This window comes from Vitis vinifera, chromosome 13, assembly GCF_030704535.1.
Source record: "Vitis vinifera cultivar Pinot Noir 40024 chromosome 13, ASM3070453v1".
In the NCBI taxonomy this organism is placed as follows: Eukaryota; Viridiplantae; Streptophyta; class Magnoliopsida; order Vitales; family Vitaceae; genus Vitis; species Vitis vinifera.
Window position 1 is genome coordinate 20,178,013 of NC_081817.1, and position 14,656 is coordinate 20,192,668.

General features: G+C 32.0%; 1 protein-coding gene across 1 annotated transcript; it reads left to right on the forward strand.

The window, feature by feature from the left end:
• Window positions 1-3,376: 3,376 nt before the first annotated feature.
• On the forward strand, window positions 3,377-12,279 carry LOC100249912 (uncharacterized). Its single transcript, XM_010647171.3, has 9 exons — window positions 3,377-3,498; window positions 3,621-3,734; window positions 5,957-6,002; window positions 6,117-6,168; window positions 7,773-7,868; window positions 11,118-11,171; window positions 11,246-11,311; window positions 11,933-12,011; window positions 12,101-12,279. The coding sequence occupies exons 1-9, from the start codon at window positions 3,436-3,438 to the stop codon at window positions 12,176-12,178; spliced, it is 648 nt and encodes a 215-aa protein (XP_010645473.1). The 5' UTR covers window positions 3,377-3,435; the 3' UTR covers window positions 12,179-12,279.
• The last annotated feature ends 2,377 nt before the right edge of the window (window positions 12,280-14,656 follow it).

Here is a 14,656-nt window from a genome sequence, read left to right on the forward strand (position 1 = left end):
TTTCCTTCACTGAAGTTTCTTGGGAATTTTAAATGAAACTAATAAAACCAACTAAAATTATAAATTTATACCTTTTTAAAAACCTAAATAGTAATTATAACAACTACAACAACCAAAATCTAAATGTTCTAGTTCAAAAAGTCAAACATATAATTGACTATGTAATATTTAACTAAGTAATTTAAATGAAGCTAACCAAACAATCTTTAAAGATTTTGCTACTACACACCTAAAGGTACATTGATCCTTTCAACATGGATCACATTTAAATATGACCTACCTCATTAACATCAGTAATTTTCTAAAATAAGGTATGACTTTCTTCTAGAATCTCTTAAATAAAATGAAATTAGACATCAATATGCCTTACCAATGAGTGATGAATTTTATTCTTAAATAAATTTAGGGCACTCCCATTATCATAATAAATCACAATGTGATCTTGCTTTACTCTTAAATTCTCCACTAAACCATGCAACCACATAGCTTCCTTGACTATCACTGTCATATACTTTGCCTATGTAGTAAACAAAGTCACCTACATAGTAGACAAGGTCACTTGCATAGTTTGAGTTTAATTGTTCCAAATATATGTATTAAAATCTATTTTTCTATTTTTAAATATTTTTTCCTAAATTATGCATATACAAGAACATGTAAGTGAAATATCTTAATGAGAAGCAAGTCGCATATGTGATATAAAAAGGATGCATAAGCACAATGGGTTGGAGAACCAAGTGGTGTAGGCAAAACATAAGAGTTCTATATCTTATTTCTTGGAACGAAGATGCATAAGTGATGTGGAAAGAATGCAAAATTGTTCTACACTCATACAAAAATGTTTGAGTGAACTAGTTAATATTTGTAATCATCTTCACTAAACATCCTAAAGTAATTAAGGAAAAATGGCTAGCAACCAAGGATGATTATGAAGACGTATAAGCATCTTCGCCTAAATTATGATTGTTTCAATGCTAAGTTTAGGATCACTCAAGAAGAGTTAAGGAATGCTCATGTAAATTTATAGAAATCTACTATGCTCGAGACATTATAGAAAATGATTAAACAAAATGAGAATGATTAAAGGGCACTTAAAGAAAAAATGTAATCATTCAATGTGGAAGGTAAAGGTTTTGAATTTATTATATATCCAACATGTAAAACCTTGTTTACTTACATTCTTTGACATCGTAAGCTAATTTTAAGTATTCATTGCATGATTTAAAACTTAAAGAAAACACTAATTACAATCGAGAATCAAATTTTCATTCATCATACTATTTGTACATGAAAGGGAAAAAAAAAAATCTTGCTCACAAGCCCTTGTTTAAATAAGTTTTGCAACATCTTATTGTGGTTCTAGTTGGTCATTCTTTCCAAAATACATCAAAATAGACTTTAACACAACAATAAGCTAACAACACTACACACAAAGTCTAAGAAGAATTCTTCATACTTCAAATCAAGTATCAATTTTTCTTCTTACTTTGACCACTTTAGCCTAATCTAAATAATATGTTTATAAGACGATGAGTCATACAAGCCATTGTGGACCATTTCTATATTAAAGTTTAAGCACTTGATGTATTTATTAGATATACACAGTTGAAAACATAATATTTCAACTCATTAGATCATCATTAACAACATGATCATATCAAGATATATAATTATTTTATACCTATTTCATTAATACCTAAATTATGGGAACTCTTACCAAAGAGATATATCTATGCCCCCAATTTGATCCTAACAAGAATCTCTCTGAGCATGTTTTTGGTCTCTTATCCCTTCCTTTCAGCCACTACAACTTCATGTGAGCCTCAATGGTTGGTCACTCTCAGCCACATATTCAATAACTCACTCACCTATTTGTTTCCTCTATAGGTTGGACAGGCCACTACTAGTTCCCACAATTTGCCATAGTGGAAGACTACTAGGAAAATTTTAGCTGTAGTTTACCCTTAATTAAGTCACTAATCAGTCCTACTAAATATTTTAGCTGTAACCTACCCTTAATTAAGTCATTAATCAGTCCTGTTAAAAAAAAATTCTTCAAATTGGTTCTACATGATGAAGACTAAGCAAATTCATTACTATTATATTATTTATTAGTTTATTTAAAATATGAAATTTATAAAAGGGATAATGAAATAACTATAACTTTTGCTAGTTTTATTACATTACACTATAAGTCTATCATTTTTGTTTAATTACTAAAATATTTTTAAATATTCACACTTGTGTTTCATGTTACCATTAAAATTAGTGAATAGTAATATAATTTATGACTTTGATATATACTTAGCTTTTAAAATTTTATTTTATAATATGGTTTAATTTATAATTTGAAATATGTCTTTTATATATTAGGAGATTCCATTATATGTGGTTTATTTGATAATCCATGAAAACTCGTGGGAATCCATAGAAACTTTAGTTGTTAATGAGTTTAGTAACTACCAACCTTACTTTGAATCGAGTTTAGCATAGGTTGGACATATTGGTAACTAGGTTTGGCTTGGGTTAGCCAACCCTAGCTAATTGGCTGCAAATATTATTCAACAAATAATCAAAGACTTCAAATGCGATAACTAATTGAATTCTATTGTAATTCTTCTCTACCATAAATTAATCAACTCACTTGTAACATTGTTAAGGTGACTATTTAAAACCATATAACAATTTGGTCAATTTACAAACATACTGTTCTTTTTTAGGTTATTTACGGTTTTTAAGAACAATTAACACATTAAATTATTTAAAAAATTATTATCAAATTTAAATTTCTTTAAACTTTTAATGACATGTATATATTTTTTATAAGTATTTTTTTTTATATAAAAGTTGTTATTATTTTTTAAAAAAACAAGCCATTAAGGCATGACTCAAGTGGTAAATGATTCGGGAGGACTTGTGGGAGGTTCCACAGGTCCTAATGAGAACAAAAATTTACTTATAAAAAAAATTAAAATTTTAAAAATAGAAGTTATTCTTATTTTTTCTTTTTTTTTGTAAAAATGAGAAAATAGGAAAAACAGGTTATCGGATGATTTGGTACATATGAGTGTGTCGCTAAGGATGAACATTAAGAAGTGTGGTCTCAGTAAATGACATATGGTCCTAAGTTCGAAATTTGTCATTAATGATACTTTGAATATACTCTATGCTGGTTATTATAGGGTGATTAGCATCCCGAGATTTAGGCTCCATGGAGAGTTCTAAGGCCTTCATCATGGATGGCATATAAGGTATGGTGGACATTACACTTCAATAACCTGAAAATAATAATAGCAATAAAATAATAATAATAATAATAAATGGTATAGCTAGACATTGCACTTCAAATAACCTGAAAATAATAATAATAATAATAATAATAATAATAAATGGTATAGAAAGAATATTTTGGAGGGATTGTTGTCGGAGGCCGGTATGCTCATGTCTCTCCCGTCGAAAGTTTGCCTTCACCAGCTGAAGCTGCTTTCACATCATCAGGTGCGTCATACACACTCTTCTCTATTTCATTTTTACGCTTCTTTTTTATTTCTTGGATTTATTTTTTGTGTTTGATTCTTCAATTTCCAATTCTCTCTCACAATCCTCTTGTTTCAATCCAGGGTTTCAATCCCAGCATTCCTAGGGTTCCCACATTCCACAAACTCAACAATTTCTCCCAATTCCACCACCATCATCGTCATCTGCGTTTCTGCTCAATCAATGGCCATGCTGGTGTGAGTCTGCTCTCCCAATTCTGCAAAATCTGTCTTTTTTTTTTTTTTTTCTATTTACATGCGCAAGCTATAGGGTTTTTCGATTTTATACGGAAATGGGGATTTCTCACATAAGCTACTATGTGGAAATATTGCTGAAATATTATTATAAAAATTATGAAATTAAATAGGGAAGTATATTTTAATTGCATTTCTGTAATCCATACTCATTGAGGCAGTTAGGATGTTAGTGAGATTATGGTTGTAGTTTGGTGTTGGAATGACATGCTGAGATGATGCACATGTCAACTAGTAAGAAATTTTAGTATGATTTGCTAGTTCATAAACATTTGTTCGGATAGATAACAGAGTTAGGGCAATGTTAATTGGTGGGTGAAAAATAAGTAGAAAAATCAACCTAAAAGGACCTGATGGCAAAATAAAAAATAAAAAAATAGCCAAGAATTTTATGTGCTTCAACCAAAAATAAGTCTATTCCCTCAGCCACAGAACCCTAAATTATTGGAGATTTAAAAAAATGGGTGTTTCCTAGAACCTGGATAGAAGTAACTTGCAAAAATTTGAAGAGCTCAAAAAGAAAAACAGAAGACCAAAGTTGTTCTCATTTAAGGGTGGCATAGCCATGAGGACGCCCAAAATTGAAGCTTCTGACAACAGTAGAATAATAAATTGATACCTATAAATATGGAATTGGCATAAAATCTAAGAAATAATTTTTATCCATACGTAGAATTGTAAATAGTTTTCTGCCTCTAAGCTTGCCTCAAGTAGCAAGTGGTGGGTTGGGAGGGGCAGGTTTGAAATTGAATTCTATATATTGGCAGAAAAAAAAAATTCCATGCTAATAAAATTTTTTGCATAGTTTTCCACAATTGGTTCATTCATTGGCAAATGACAAACTTTGTTGCTTTATTTTAATAAGCATTACCTATAAAGTTCCAAAATTTGAAAATTATTTTGCCTATTATTTTTATTTTCTTAGTGTAAGAAAATTAAAATTCCTTTTATACTAATTTCTATTAGACTCAAAGACCTAAAGGAAACTTAAATTTAATAATATTAAAGAAGGTATTTTTTAATTGCTCTCAGGATTTTCTTAGTGTAAAAGGATGGAACCTTAATTTCTAATGACTGATGTAAATTATGATATATTAAGAAATTAGTTATACACCTCAAACCTCAACAGCCGTAGTAGTCAATTCATAAAAACATTGGCTTTTCTAACTCAAATAAGAGAAGACATTGGAAAGGACTTCAAAAAATGTGTATTACCTTAAGGAAATTTTGGAGTGGGTTTGTGAGTATATAGTTTAAGCTCTTCATCCAAAATTTTGTCACAGGCTTTTAAAATTGCAAATTACTTAGAAAATAGTTTCTAAGCCCTGCAAAGGAAGATTTGGAAGGTTTTATAGTCTGAACCTATTATGACCTGCTACAGGCTAACTTGTACAGGTGTAATGCTGATTGGAGATTGGTACACGTGATATGCATTCCGATATGTTGGTGTGTTTTGGTGTTAATTGCTGATGATACCATTTCTATTGGTTGATATAATTTTTTATTTTTTTTCTGGAAATTAAAATTAAGATTTGATCTTGGCCTATACTTGCATGTTTTTCTGGGTCTAATTTGCTTACTACCAGTGTTTTACTTTAATATCTTTGGAAAGTCTTTCTATGTATGACTGGCATGTTAGTGTGTCCAATGCTAATTCTGGCATGTGTCCACATGTCCACACTATTCTATATTCTGGTATGCTGATGAATGGAATTGCATGCCTTCTTGCTATGGGACTCATTGTAAAGCTATTATGTTTTCCTTATTTGAAAACTCACCGGGGCTTGATGTTCAAGGCCTCATTTTAAATGGAAAGTATGTTTACCTAATCCTCAAGTAAATGCAGATGGTTTGTCTGCACTAAGAACATGTCATAATAAATATCCCCCCACAAAAAGCAGACACGCATTCAGAGATACACAAATTTGCTGCAGCTATGTCTAGATTAGTTACTTGTTTGATCCTATATATGTGCTAGAATGCAACTGCATATCCATTGATCATAGGTTTTTTTCTCAATATATTCCTTGTTCCTTTCATTTGGTTTTTCATTTTTGGAAAACAATTGAGTGTGATGATTTGCTATTTGTTCATTTGTTTGTCTTCTGTTTTTTTCATTGAATTTTGAATATTGCTTTTTCAACATTGCCTTTGTTGTAGGTTAGGCTTCTGGCATGTCAAATGGTCATGACTACTCTGCCAACCATGAAGGTATCAATATCTTTCAAATGATAACTAGAAAAATGGTGTAGCTTTCTGTGATACCATATTTTACATTTGATAAACTTGATATTTCTAAAAATCTACTTATACATATTTTTATAGACTCCAGTGCAAAGGGCGAAAATGGTGAAGGAGAACTGCACACATCAAAAGAGTACTTCCTACTTGCCTTACAGTGCTATTAGTCTATGTTATAGACAAATGATTTATTAATGATGGGATGGCAGTTTATATAGTTGTTTTTGTGTACCCATGTATTTTACATTTTACATCAAATTTTTTGGCTGATTGACAGAGTCAGAAAGGGAATTTTATCTGGAGGTTACTTAATGGGATAACATGCTAGGGAAGAATACATTGTGTGGATTATAAATAAAACAAGTGTGGTGATATGCAGTCACAATTCTTGTTTCTTTTAAAAAAAAATATGCAGTCACAATTCTTAACTTTACTGTTTGAACTGTTTTGAATGAATTTCATTTATAGCAGTATGTTCTTCTATTCTTTAACATGGAATTTTTGGAAACAACATTGTTTAATAATTTTCTTTTAGTGTACTTCTAACGTAATGGTTGTTGGAATGATTACCCATTTATATGCATTGATGGACCAGGTTGAAGTCCTTGTCTCCCTGTTTAGAACTTGTAGAGTCATTTAAGATAGAACTTGGATGGTTTCTCTCTTTATGAGCCAATATTTTAGGCTTTAGCTGTATTTTTCAATTTTATTGTCTTACCTTTACCAAACTATCATGAGGTCTATGCTGCTAATAGGCATGTGGAAGGAGCACTAATGGAAGCGAAACAAGTGAATGAGGGATTTTAAATATGATTATTCAATGTGTATGGAAATGAATAAAAACATGCAATTCTCTGAAGTTAATTTGCCATATGATCTGCATCTGAAAATCCCTCACCAAAACTTAATCATAACTTAATTTCTCCCTGCCTTCGCAGCTCATGGTCCTCAATGATGTTTTACATCACATTCCTTGTATGCTCAATAATATTGTCAGCTTCAACACTGCACAAGGGACAGAAGAATGATTGAGAATTTTCTGTCTTAAGTCCACTACATCCCACCAAATGGCATAACTTTGTCCAGCCACCCCATGCCTGTAGTGGATGAAATTTACCTGCAATTTCTCAATAATGGAGACAAGCCATTTATTGATCCACGTGTTTGTCATTCCAAAGCAAGTTGTGAAACTTCTTGAAATGTGTCTGACCAGCCTCTATGACATATGCACATACATGCATTTATCTATAGATATAATATGTATGTATTATACATGGAAATCCCATGTTTCTTTTCTTTCCCTCTGTTTTTTTTTTTTTCCTCCTGTTTTTCTTTTCTTTTTTGTATCTTCCTTTTTCACATTGGGAGTTTGAAATTCAATTTCAATGCAAGGATTTGGTCGTAGTCTGGGTGCTAGCAGTGTAACAACCAAACTATTGCAACAATGTCTTTTCTTTCTTTTTCTATGTAACCTTATGAATTTAATGTAGTTTGTTAACATTATTGGAACATGACACAAAAGATTCATTTTGTCTACTGCATGATTATGCTTTAGACCTTTTCTCTGTAAATAAACTATTGTTTGGATGAGTGATCTTGTCCCAATCATTTTAATTTCTCTTCTACTACTGAATTTCATGCAAACAATCTGTAAGAAGTGATACCTCAATCCTTTTGCCCTTTGTATGCTGAAATGCATGTCTACTTACATTGAGAGCTCATTCTTGCTTAACCTTTCAGTCTTCTAAAGAAACTGAAGAGATATGGAATTTCTGGAATATTATCCTATGGACTCCTGAATACTGCATACTATCTTACAACGTTTCTCTTGGTATGGTAAGTAAATAATTCATTCATGTAAATTAGTCAAGGATGAGGTATTTGTGACTTGTGAGTATGCATAGCTGCTGAGCATTATTCTTTTGAAATTTAGGACTATTTGATTTATTGTTGTTGTATATAATTGATGAAAAAAGTGTCTGGCCTAAAACTTATGATTTTCTTTTTGTTCAGTCATTTATTGTCTTCAGCCATTTATTCTTTGGTTGATTAAGATGCAAATACTTGGTTGTTGCACAAAAATGAATGTTTTTCTCACGCCTTGTCAGACCATTTACTTGTGCATAGTCACCTGATGATGTTTCTACAAGATAGTTTTTTTTAAGAGATTAGTACCTATTATTCAGCCTCTTTATGCTCATACCATTTTCATTGATCTAATTAATAAAATAGCAATAAAAAAGTTTAGTTCAACATTAGGAACAACACTACATAAACTGTAAATGTCTAAATGAACAAGATGAAAAGGACTAGTACTCCTCTTATTGATTATAGAACAAAAAGGACTAGAACAACACTATGGTGATGCTATTTGCTTGACTCACAAACTTGGTGCTTTAACTTGGAGTCCAATATAACTAGAAGTCCCATATGCTAAAGATGCGTAGTGAAAGGTGTGCCACTACATAGAAGAAATGGAAGTACGTAGAGCAATTGGAGTAAAAGGTGGGCCAATATGGTGATAAATTCCACTTACTTCATGCCCTCCACCAATTGTCTTGTTCATTAAGAGATCTTGAAATACACTATGGGAAGGGAAGGAATGTTGCAAAACAATTAAGTGACTTGGTTAATTCGCTTAGAGATAAAAGATTTATAGGAACCTTCAAAAGGGAGACTCCAAGTGGAAGCAAAATTTTCTAGATTTTCTTGAATTAATTAAAAGGGCTTAAAATGCTCTTTTAAGGGGGGTGAGGGTGGGGGTGACTCAAGGGAGACGAGGTGGCATGGGCATGGCCACACTTAGGGGCTTTGGTGCAAGTCCTCAAACATGAGCAAGGCACATGGGCAAGCCTTGCTAGCAACCATATATGGGCTCCATGACATGTGATGGTGTGCAACTCAAGGTTGCAACGACATGGGGTGCTATGCAGTCTTCCCTTCCCAACGGTAGCATGAGGGGGAAATGCCTTGTGCAATGAGGTGGCGTGGCACAAGGGCACAATGCCTTGTGCATAGAGATGAGGAGTCATGGGTGCAATGCCATGACTCGTTGCTGCACCAAGAAGAGGGCTTGGGCATGGCATGATGCCATAACAACAGCTAGGCAGAGCAAACTTGGGCAGGTTGCCTCAGCATGGACGTGATCCAGATGCGGGAACACATATGAGCATGACTGACACGCTCAAGGAACAACAAGGGGCTACAGCCAAAGGAAAGATTGGCACCAAGGAAAATTGCTAGATCTGTAGGCTAAGAGAGGGCTTGGCATGCACACTAGTTGCATAGAGACACATGTAGTAGGCTGCCTAGAGACGCTATAGCAAGCTGATCGGATGCATCAGCTGATTCAAATGCATGAATGGACTGACTCAAGGCACAAGAGTGGGTAGACTTCAGGCAGAACACAACAAAGATGTCTTGGCATTGGGACAAGCTTAAGGAAGATATATTGCACCACAAACCAGGGAATTGAAGGGCTGATATGTGGCCTGATACAAGGAGTTTCAAATGAAAGAGGAATGGGCCGAAGACATTTGAAAGTTCAGAGTTGAATTCAAATTGTTATTGTAATTTGAGTTTGAATAGGAGTTTAGATTCTTATTTTAATTGTAGTTTGAGTAGAACTAGGATTCGTTGCTCCTTATCAAATAGGGAGTGGTTGGTGTCACACCTATAAAAGGAGGACTGGAGTGCCCTTTGAATTATCGTGCAATCTGGAGATCATAGAGAATATACATAGCTTGAGAGAGAGCATGAACTCACCAAAGAGATTGTGGAAGTCTTGTTAAGCTATGTCTGGTATTGTTATTTAGAGAAGAAATAAAATACAAGTTAGGGATTGAGCTCCATAGCCTTGTGTGTCTTTGTGAGGTTTTTCTTGATTGCAATCTCATGTGGGTTTGAGTATGTTGGCTTAGAGGGCTTCTAAGCGCTGTGTGAATGCGAAAAATTTGTGGGAAAATTCGTGCCCATGACAACTACCGTCCCAAGTCATTTAAACTATGATAGATTGAAGTAACTTACTTGAATAACAAAATGAGCAAACTGCAACTTCCAGTGCAAATCAAGTATGCAACTAGGAGTTAAGAGTTTGGAGACTGCTTTAATACCATGTTAAGGAGAAGAGAATGTACTTACTCTTGTTTCATTCTTTTTTATTAAATATTAGATATTGATATGAAATTTTTATTTGTTCAAAATTTTAAAACAACCCTATTCTTGTGCTGTACAATGTATATTATCGTATAGAGTATTGGAAAACGGAATTGCATGAAACAAATAAATTCAAGACTTTTCAATTTCTCATCTCCTCCTCCCCACCTTACCAACTGTATGCATTACCTCTGGTTCTTATGGCCAGTGTAAATGACACTGCCAACATTCAAGTCAATGCTTTTGTTATTGACCTTCCCAACATTGTGGCTGTTATTCCCATCTGAATTGGCTTTTGATCACTTACTGATGGCATATTCAACTATAGCATGTCTAAAAATGAACTTATGGTGGATCTCTTTATTTGGCAAAGGTTGTAACTTGGCTTTCTGCATCTGGAATGGGGAGTCCTTGTATTTGGTTCCCTTCATTATGTCATATAAAGAAGTATTGCATTTCCATCTTCATTTTTATCAAGCTTATGTTCATGGTAGAAAAAATTTAATCTGATATACTGGGTCTTAACTTGCTTTAGTGGATATTATTTCAATGTGATGTTAGTTGCACATGATGGAATACAAATGTGACATCCATGCCCTTCAATCTAGAGTTATTAGAATGCTGGTCTAGTTCATAAACATCATGCTTAATTATTAATACTGGAAACCGACATAACTGGGATTCATGGCTAACAATTGCATATTGTTGCATATGGACAAATTCAGTTTGTTAATTTTTTTTTTCTTTTTTGTATTTTATGTTATGTTATTTTATTTATTTATTTATTTATTTAATTTTCTAATCAAATACCTTATAATGTAGTTTGAAATATGCCTTAGTGTTTTACCACATCCTGCAGTCTCTATCATAGGTGTTCAGAGTAGATTTCAAATAACCAGTATAACTCTGAATTCACTATGCTGCTTCTAGGTTTTATATTGCTCCAGCACCAGGAAGGATGGGTTATTTGGCGGCAGTTGAAAGGTAAAAACTTATTCCAAAAAGTTTCTTTTTGCACAAGTTTTTCAAAATATCTTGACATGGAATCCAATTGGCAGATTTGTCAAAATCATGGCTATGGTGTGGGCAGGCAGCCAGGTCACTAAACTTGTCAGAGCTGGAGGGTAAGCAGCTAAATTCTGTTTTAAATCTTTAGTTAGCGTAACAGTTTATTGGGATATTGCAATGCTCTTATCACAAAATAACCCAAAATCAGTGAATTTCAGCTAAATTTTGTTCAGAGATTTATGCTCGATTCCTTCAACAATGATTTTTTTGGCCTATCAGTTCTCTCATATATGTTTTCTGTTCATTTTCTTTCTTATCCTTATAACTTGCAACTGGGTTTATGATGATTGTTTAGTCTATCATGCTGCTGCTTCTTTGAATCAAAATGACAATTGAAGAATGAAAAAAGAAAGTCTTCAAGAAATGGTGTCAATTTTTGAACCTAGCGTTGATGATGGGCCTTGCATTTTCATTTTCACTGAGGAGGTTAAACTTGCTCCCATCCAACCCAATCTTTGACCTCTGTAATCCAAATGGCTCCTTATCCTTTTTTATTCTAGATTTCTCTGATGAAAAGGCCTTTTAGTGGCATTTGTAAATAAATATTAAATCTGACATTTGGAGATTATTTGTTGCAGCCTCCTGGTTTCTGATAGACTAGTTTCTATTTATTTACTCTTTTTTTTTTTTTTTCCTTTGGGTTTTCTGTGATTTTTGTAGAGGTGCTTCTCATGCAGGGCCCTTGCACTTGCACCTATTGTAGATAGAGGATTGTCATGGTTTACAGTAAAATTCAAGTTTGAATCTCAGGGAAAGGTAAGTAAGTCGTACATGAGATTTTGATATTGTTCTCACTTGCTTAATGATTCCTTACATGTCTCTAGTTACATTTCCTCTGCATCCAGGCTTTCATGGCGATTGTCGGATTTTGTTTCGGGTTAGCTCTCATTCTATTCTTCATTGTAACATTGCTTTGGGCATGACACATTTTTCAGCATTTTTCTTAGTCATCCTGGCGGAGAAACTCTTTCATTAACTAGCATTTTTGAATCTCATCAATGTTAATTTTTTTTTTCATAATTCAGTCAGTTATCTCTCGTCTTCATTTCACTATGAATTGTAGAATCTAAGAAATCTCACAATGAAATCTAACAATTTTGCTTATGTTTGGATACATTTTTTATTTTTCATTTTTTAAAATAGAGTTTTATATCAAATATAGGAATTTTTATTAAAAAAGAAAAAAGTGGATATCTTGGTATTTAAAAATATTTTTAAATTTGTTTAAAATTTTAGGACACGTCCTCATTTTTTTTTAATATTGAAAAGTAGTTTTAAGATTATAGGATAAATTTTTATTTTTTATACAAAGGGTTGTCATATTTTATATCAAAATTTTAATTTTAAAAATAAAAAATAGAATATGTATCCAAATATGACCGTAGTGTCCTATTTGATTAATTTAATTTTACTTGAATTTTGTATGGTATTATTACATCAAATCTCTGCTCAGCTATATTGATAAATTTTATTATGATAAGCTAGTTGATCCTGCATGAAAATTAAAGTAAAGTTTAGTGCTTTGTTAAATTAAAATATAATTTACTTACAAAGATTAATGGAAAAAAAAACAAAATGAAGAAAAATTTGTTTGTTTATCCGAGATCAGAAAAATACTAATTGGATCCATTGAAATATGTTTTTATTTATTTATTACATTTTGGTTTCAACTGGTATTTATGGGTTTCTATTTGAGTTGTACAAGATGAAATTTTCATATACGAGTTATGAGAGTGGAAGCTCCCTTGGTTAACCTATCTCAATAAAGTCTATGGTTGGTTCGAAGAACGTCACGAGATTGAGGCTATTGCAAATGATATAATTAGTAAATATATTCCTCCTTGTGTCAACATATTTTATTATCTAGGAGGAATTATGTTTACTTATATTTTAGTATAAGTAGCTATTTAAAAGAAAGAATAATTCGTACTAATTGGTCATATCTTTATGTACTGTATATTCATTGAAATCGTGTCAACATATTTTATTGTTTAGGAGGAATTACATTTAATTTTTAATACAAGTAGCCATTTGAAAGAAAGAATAATTCGTATTGATTAGTATCTTTATATATTATATACTCATTGAACTTTATAATATCGGTTGTGCTATAGAAATAGAATTGGTTGAAGTTGATAAAATATAAAATAAAGGACCCAAAGGGTTTCCATTTATATTTTTGTCTATTTTTGTCATGTTGCATTTATAAATGGAATAAAATACATGAAAAAGTTTAGTGTTTTGTTTCCTTGAATTTAAAGAGGTTACTTTTGTTTTGTATCACATTTTAATTTCTTTTTCTTTTAAGGTATTTAACTCACATACTGTCTTTGCGTTTATGTGGTAGCAAAGGGAGAAAAAACTTATAAAAGAATTTTAAATTCTATTGTAATTTGATATATGAAATAGGAAGTGGACAAAGTATAATAAAAATCATTTAAAATTTGAATATTTTCTAATTCTTTTATACTTCATATAAAAGATGATTAAGGTTCCATTTGAATATATATATATATATATATATAAATGAGAAACAAATACTAAAGAGAAAATATACTAATTTTCTTGCACAAAGACAAGAAAAGTTTTGGAAAAAAAAAAAAAGGTGTAGTCGATGATTTAATTTTTCTTTCCAACTTTTCCACTGAGGAGCAATTAAGTAAAATATCATTTTTGTGGTGCTGGAAAAACTGAGACCATTTGTTGTGCAAACACAAAAAGCCTGATACCACCTGTTATTATGTAGTAGCAAGTTAGAAATGGGCAAGAAAATGAAAAATAAATGAAAAAAAAAATCATATGAGAATACAAGATTTAACATAATTTAGCATTTACCTACATCTAGAGGGAGAAGGTAAATTAATTCACTATTATCAATTATTTATATTCAAAGGTGTAATTACAATTCTAAAACTCTCATATTTTAGTTCTAATTACATAAAAAAAAGATTCATAATTTCAATAAAAACTCTTCCTATATTCCTTCTTAATTTCATAGGAATATTTCACACGAGGAAGAACCTATTTTCATAACAAATCTCATCATAGGACTACCTTATGTAACAAGAGAAGACTTCCCAAATATCCAAATAGGATATATCAAACTTAGAAAAACATAAAATTGAAATTTGAAACATTTTTAGACCATCTCTTCTTTAACTCAAATTTCCAAACTTGTAAACATCTTCATATGTGCTTTTCCCAAAATGCTAAATTGTTCTCCTTTATACTCTGCCTAAGCTTTCCAATCAACCAATCCCCTATTTCAGGGACATCTCTGCATGGGCCTATCATTTATTGGTCGATCCGATTGGCAGCTCTTGCATCTCCGTAGGGCCCCTTCATACAAATTTACTGCTAGGAGTCCCTCTAGTCAAATCAAGAATCAATGGAAGTCCTAA

Coding starts and splice junctions, on each gene's coding strand:
- LOC100249912 (XM_010647171.3), top strand. CDS start 3,436: ATGCTCATGTCTCTCCCGTCGAAAGTTTGCCTTCACCAGCTGAAGCTG. Junction 11,312..11,932: donor AAACTTGTCAGAGCTGGAGG/GTAAGCAGCTAA, acceptor CTTCTCATGCAG/GGCCCTTGCACTTGCACCTA. Junction 12,012..12,100: donor AGTTTGAATCTCAGGGAAAG/GTAAGTAAGTCG, acceptor CTCTGCATCCAG/GCTTTCATGGCGATTGTCGG.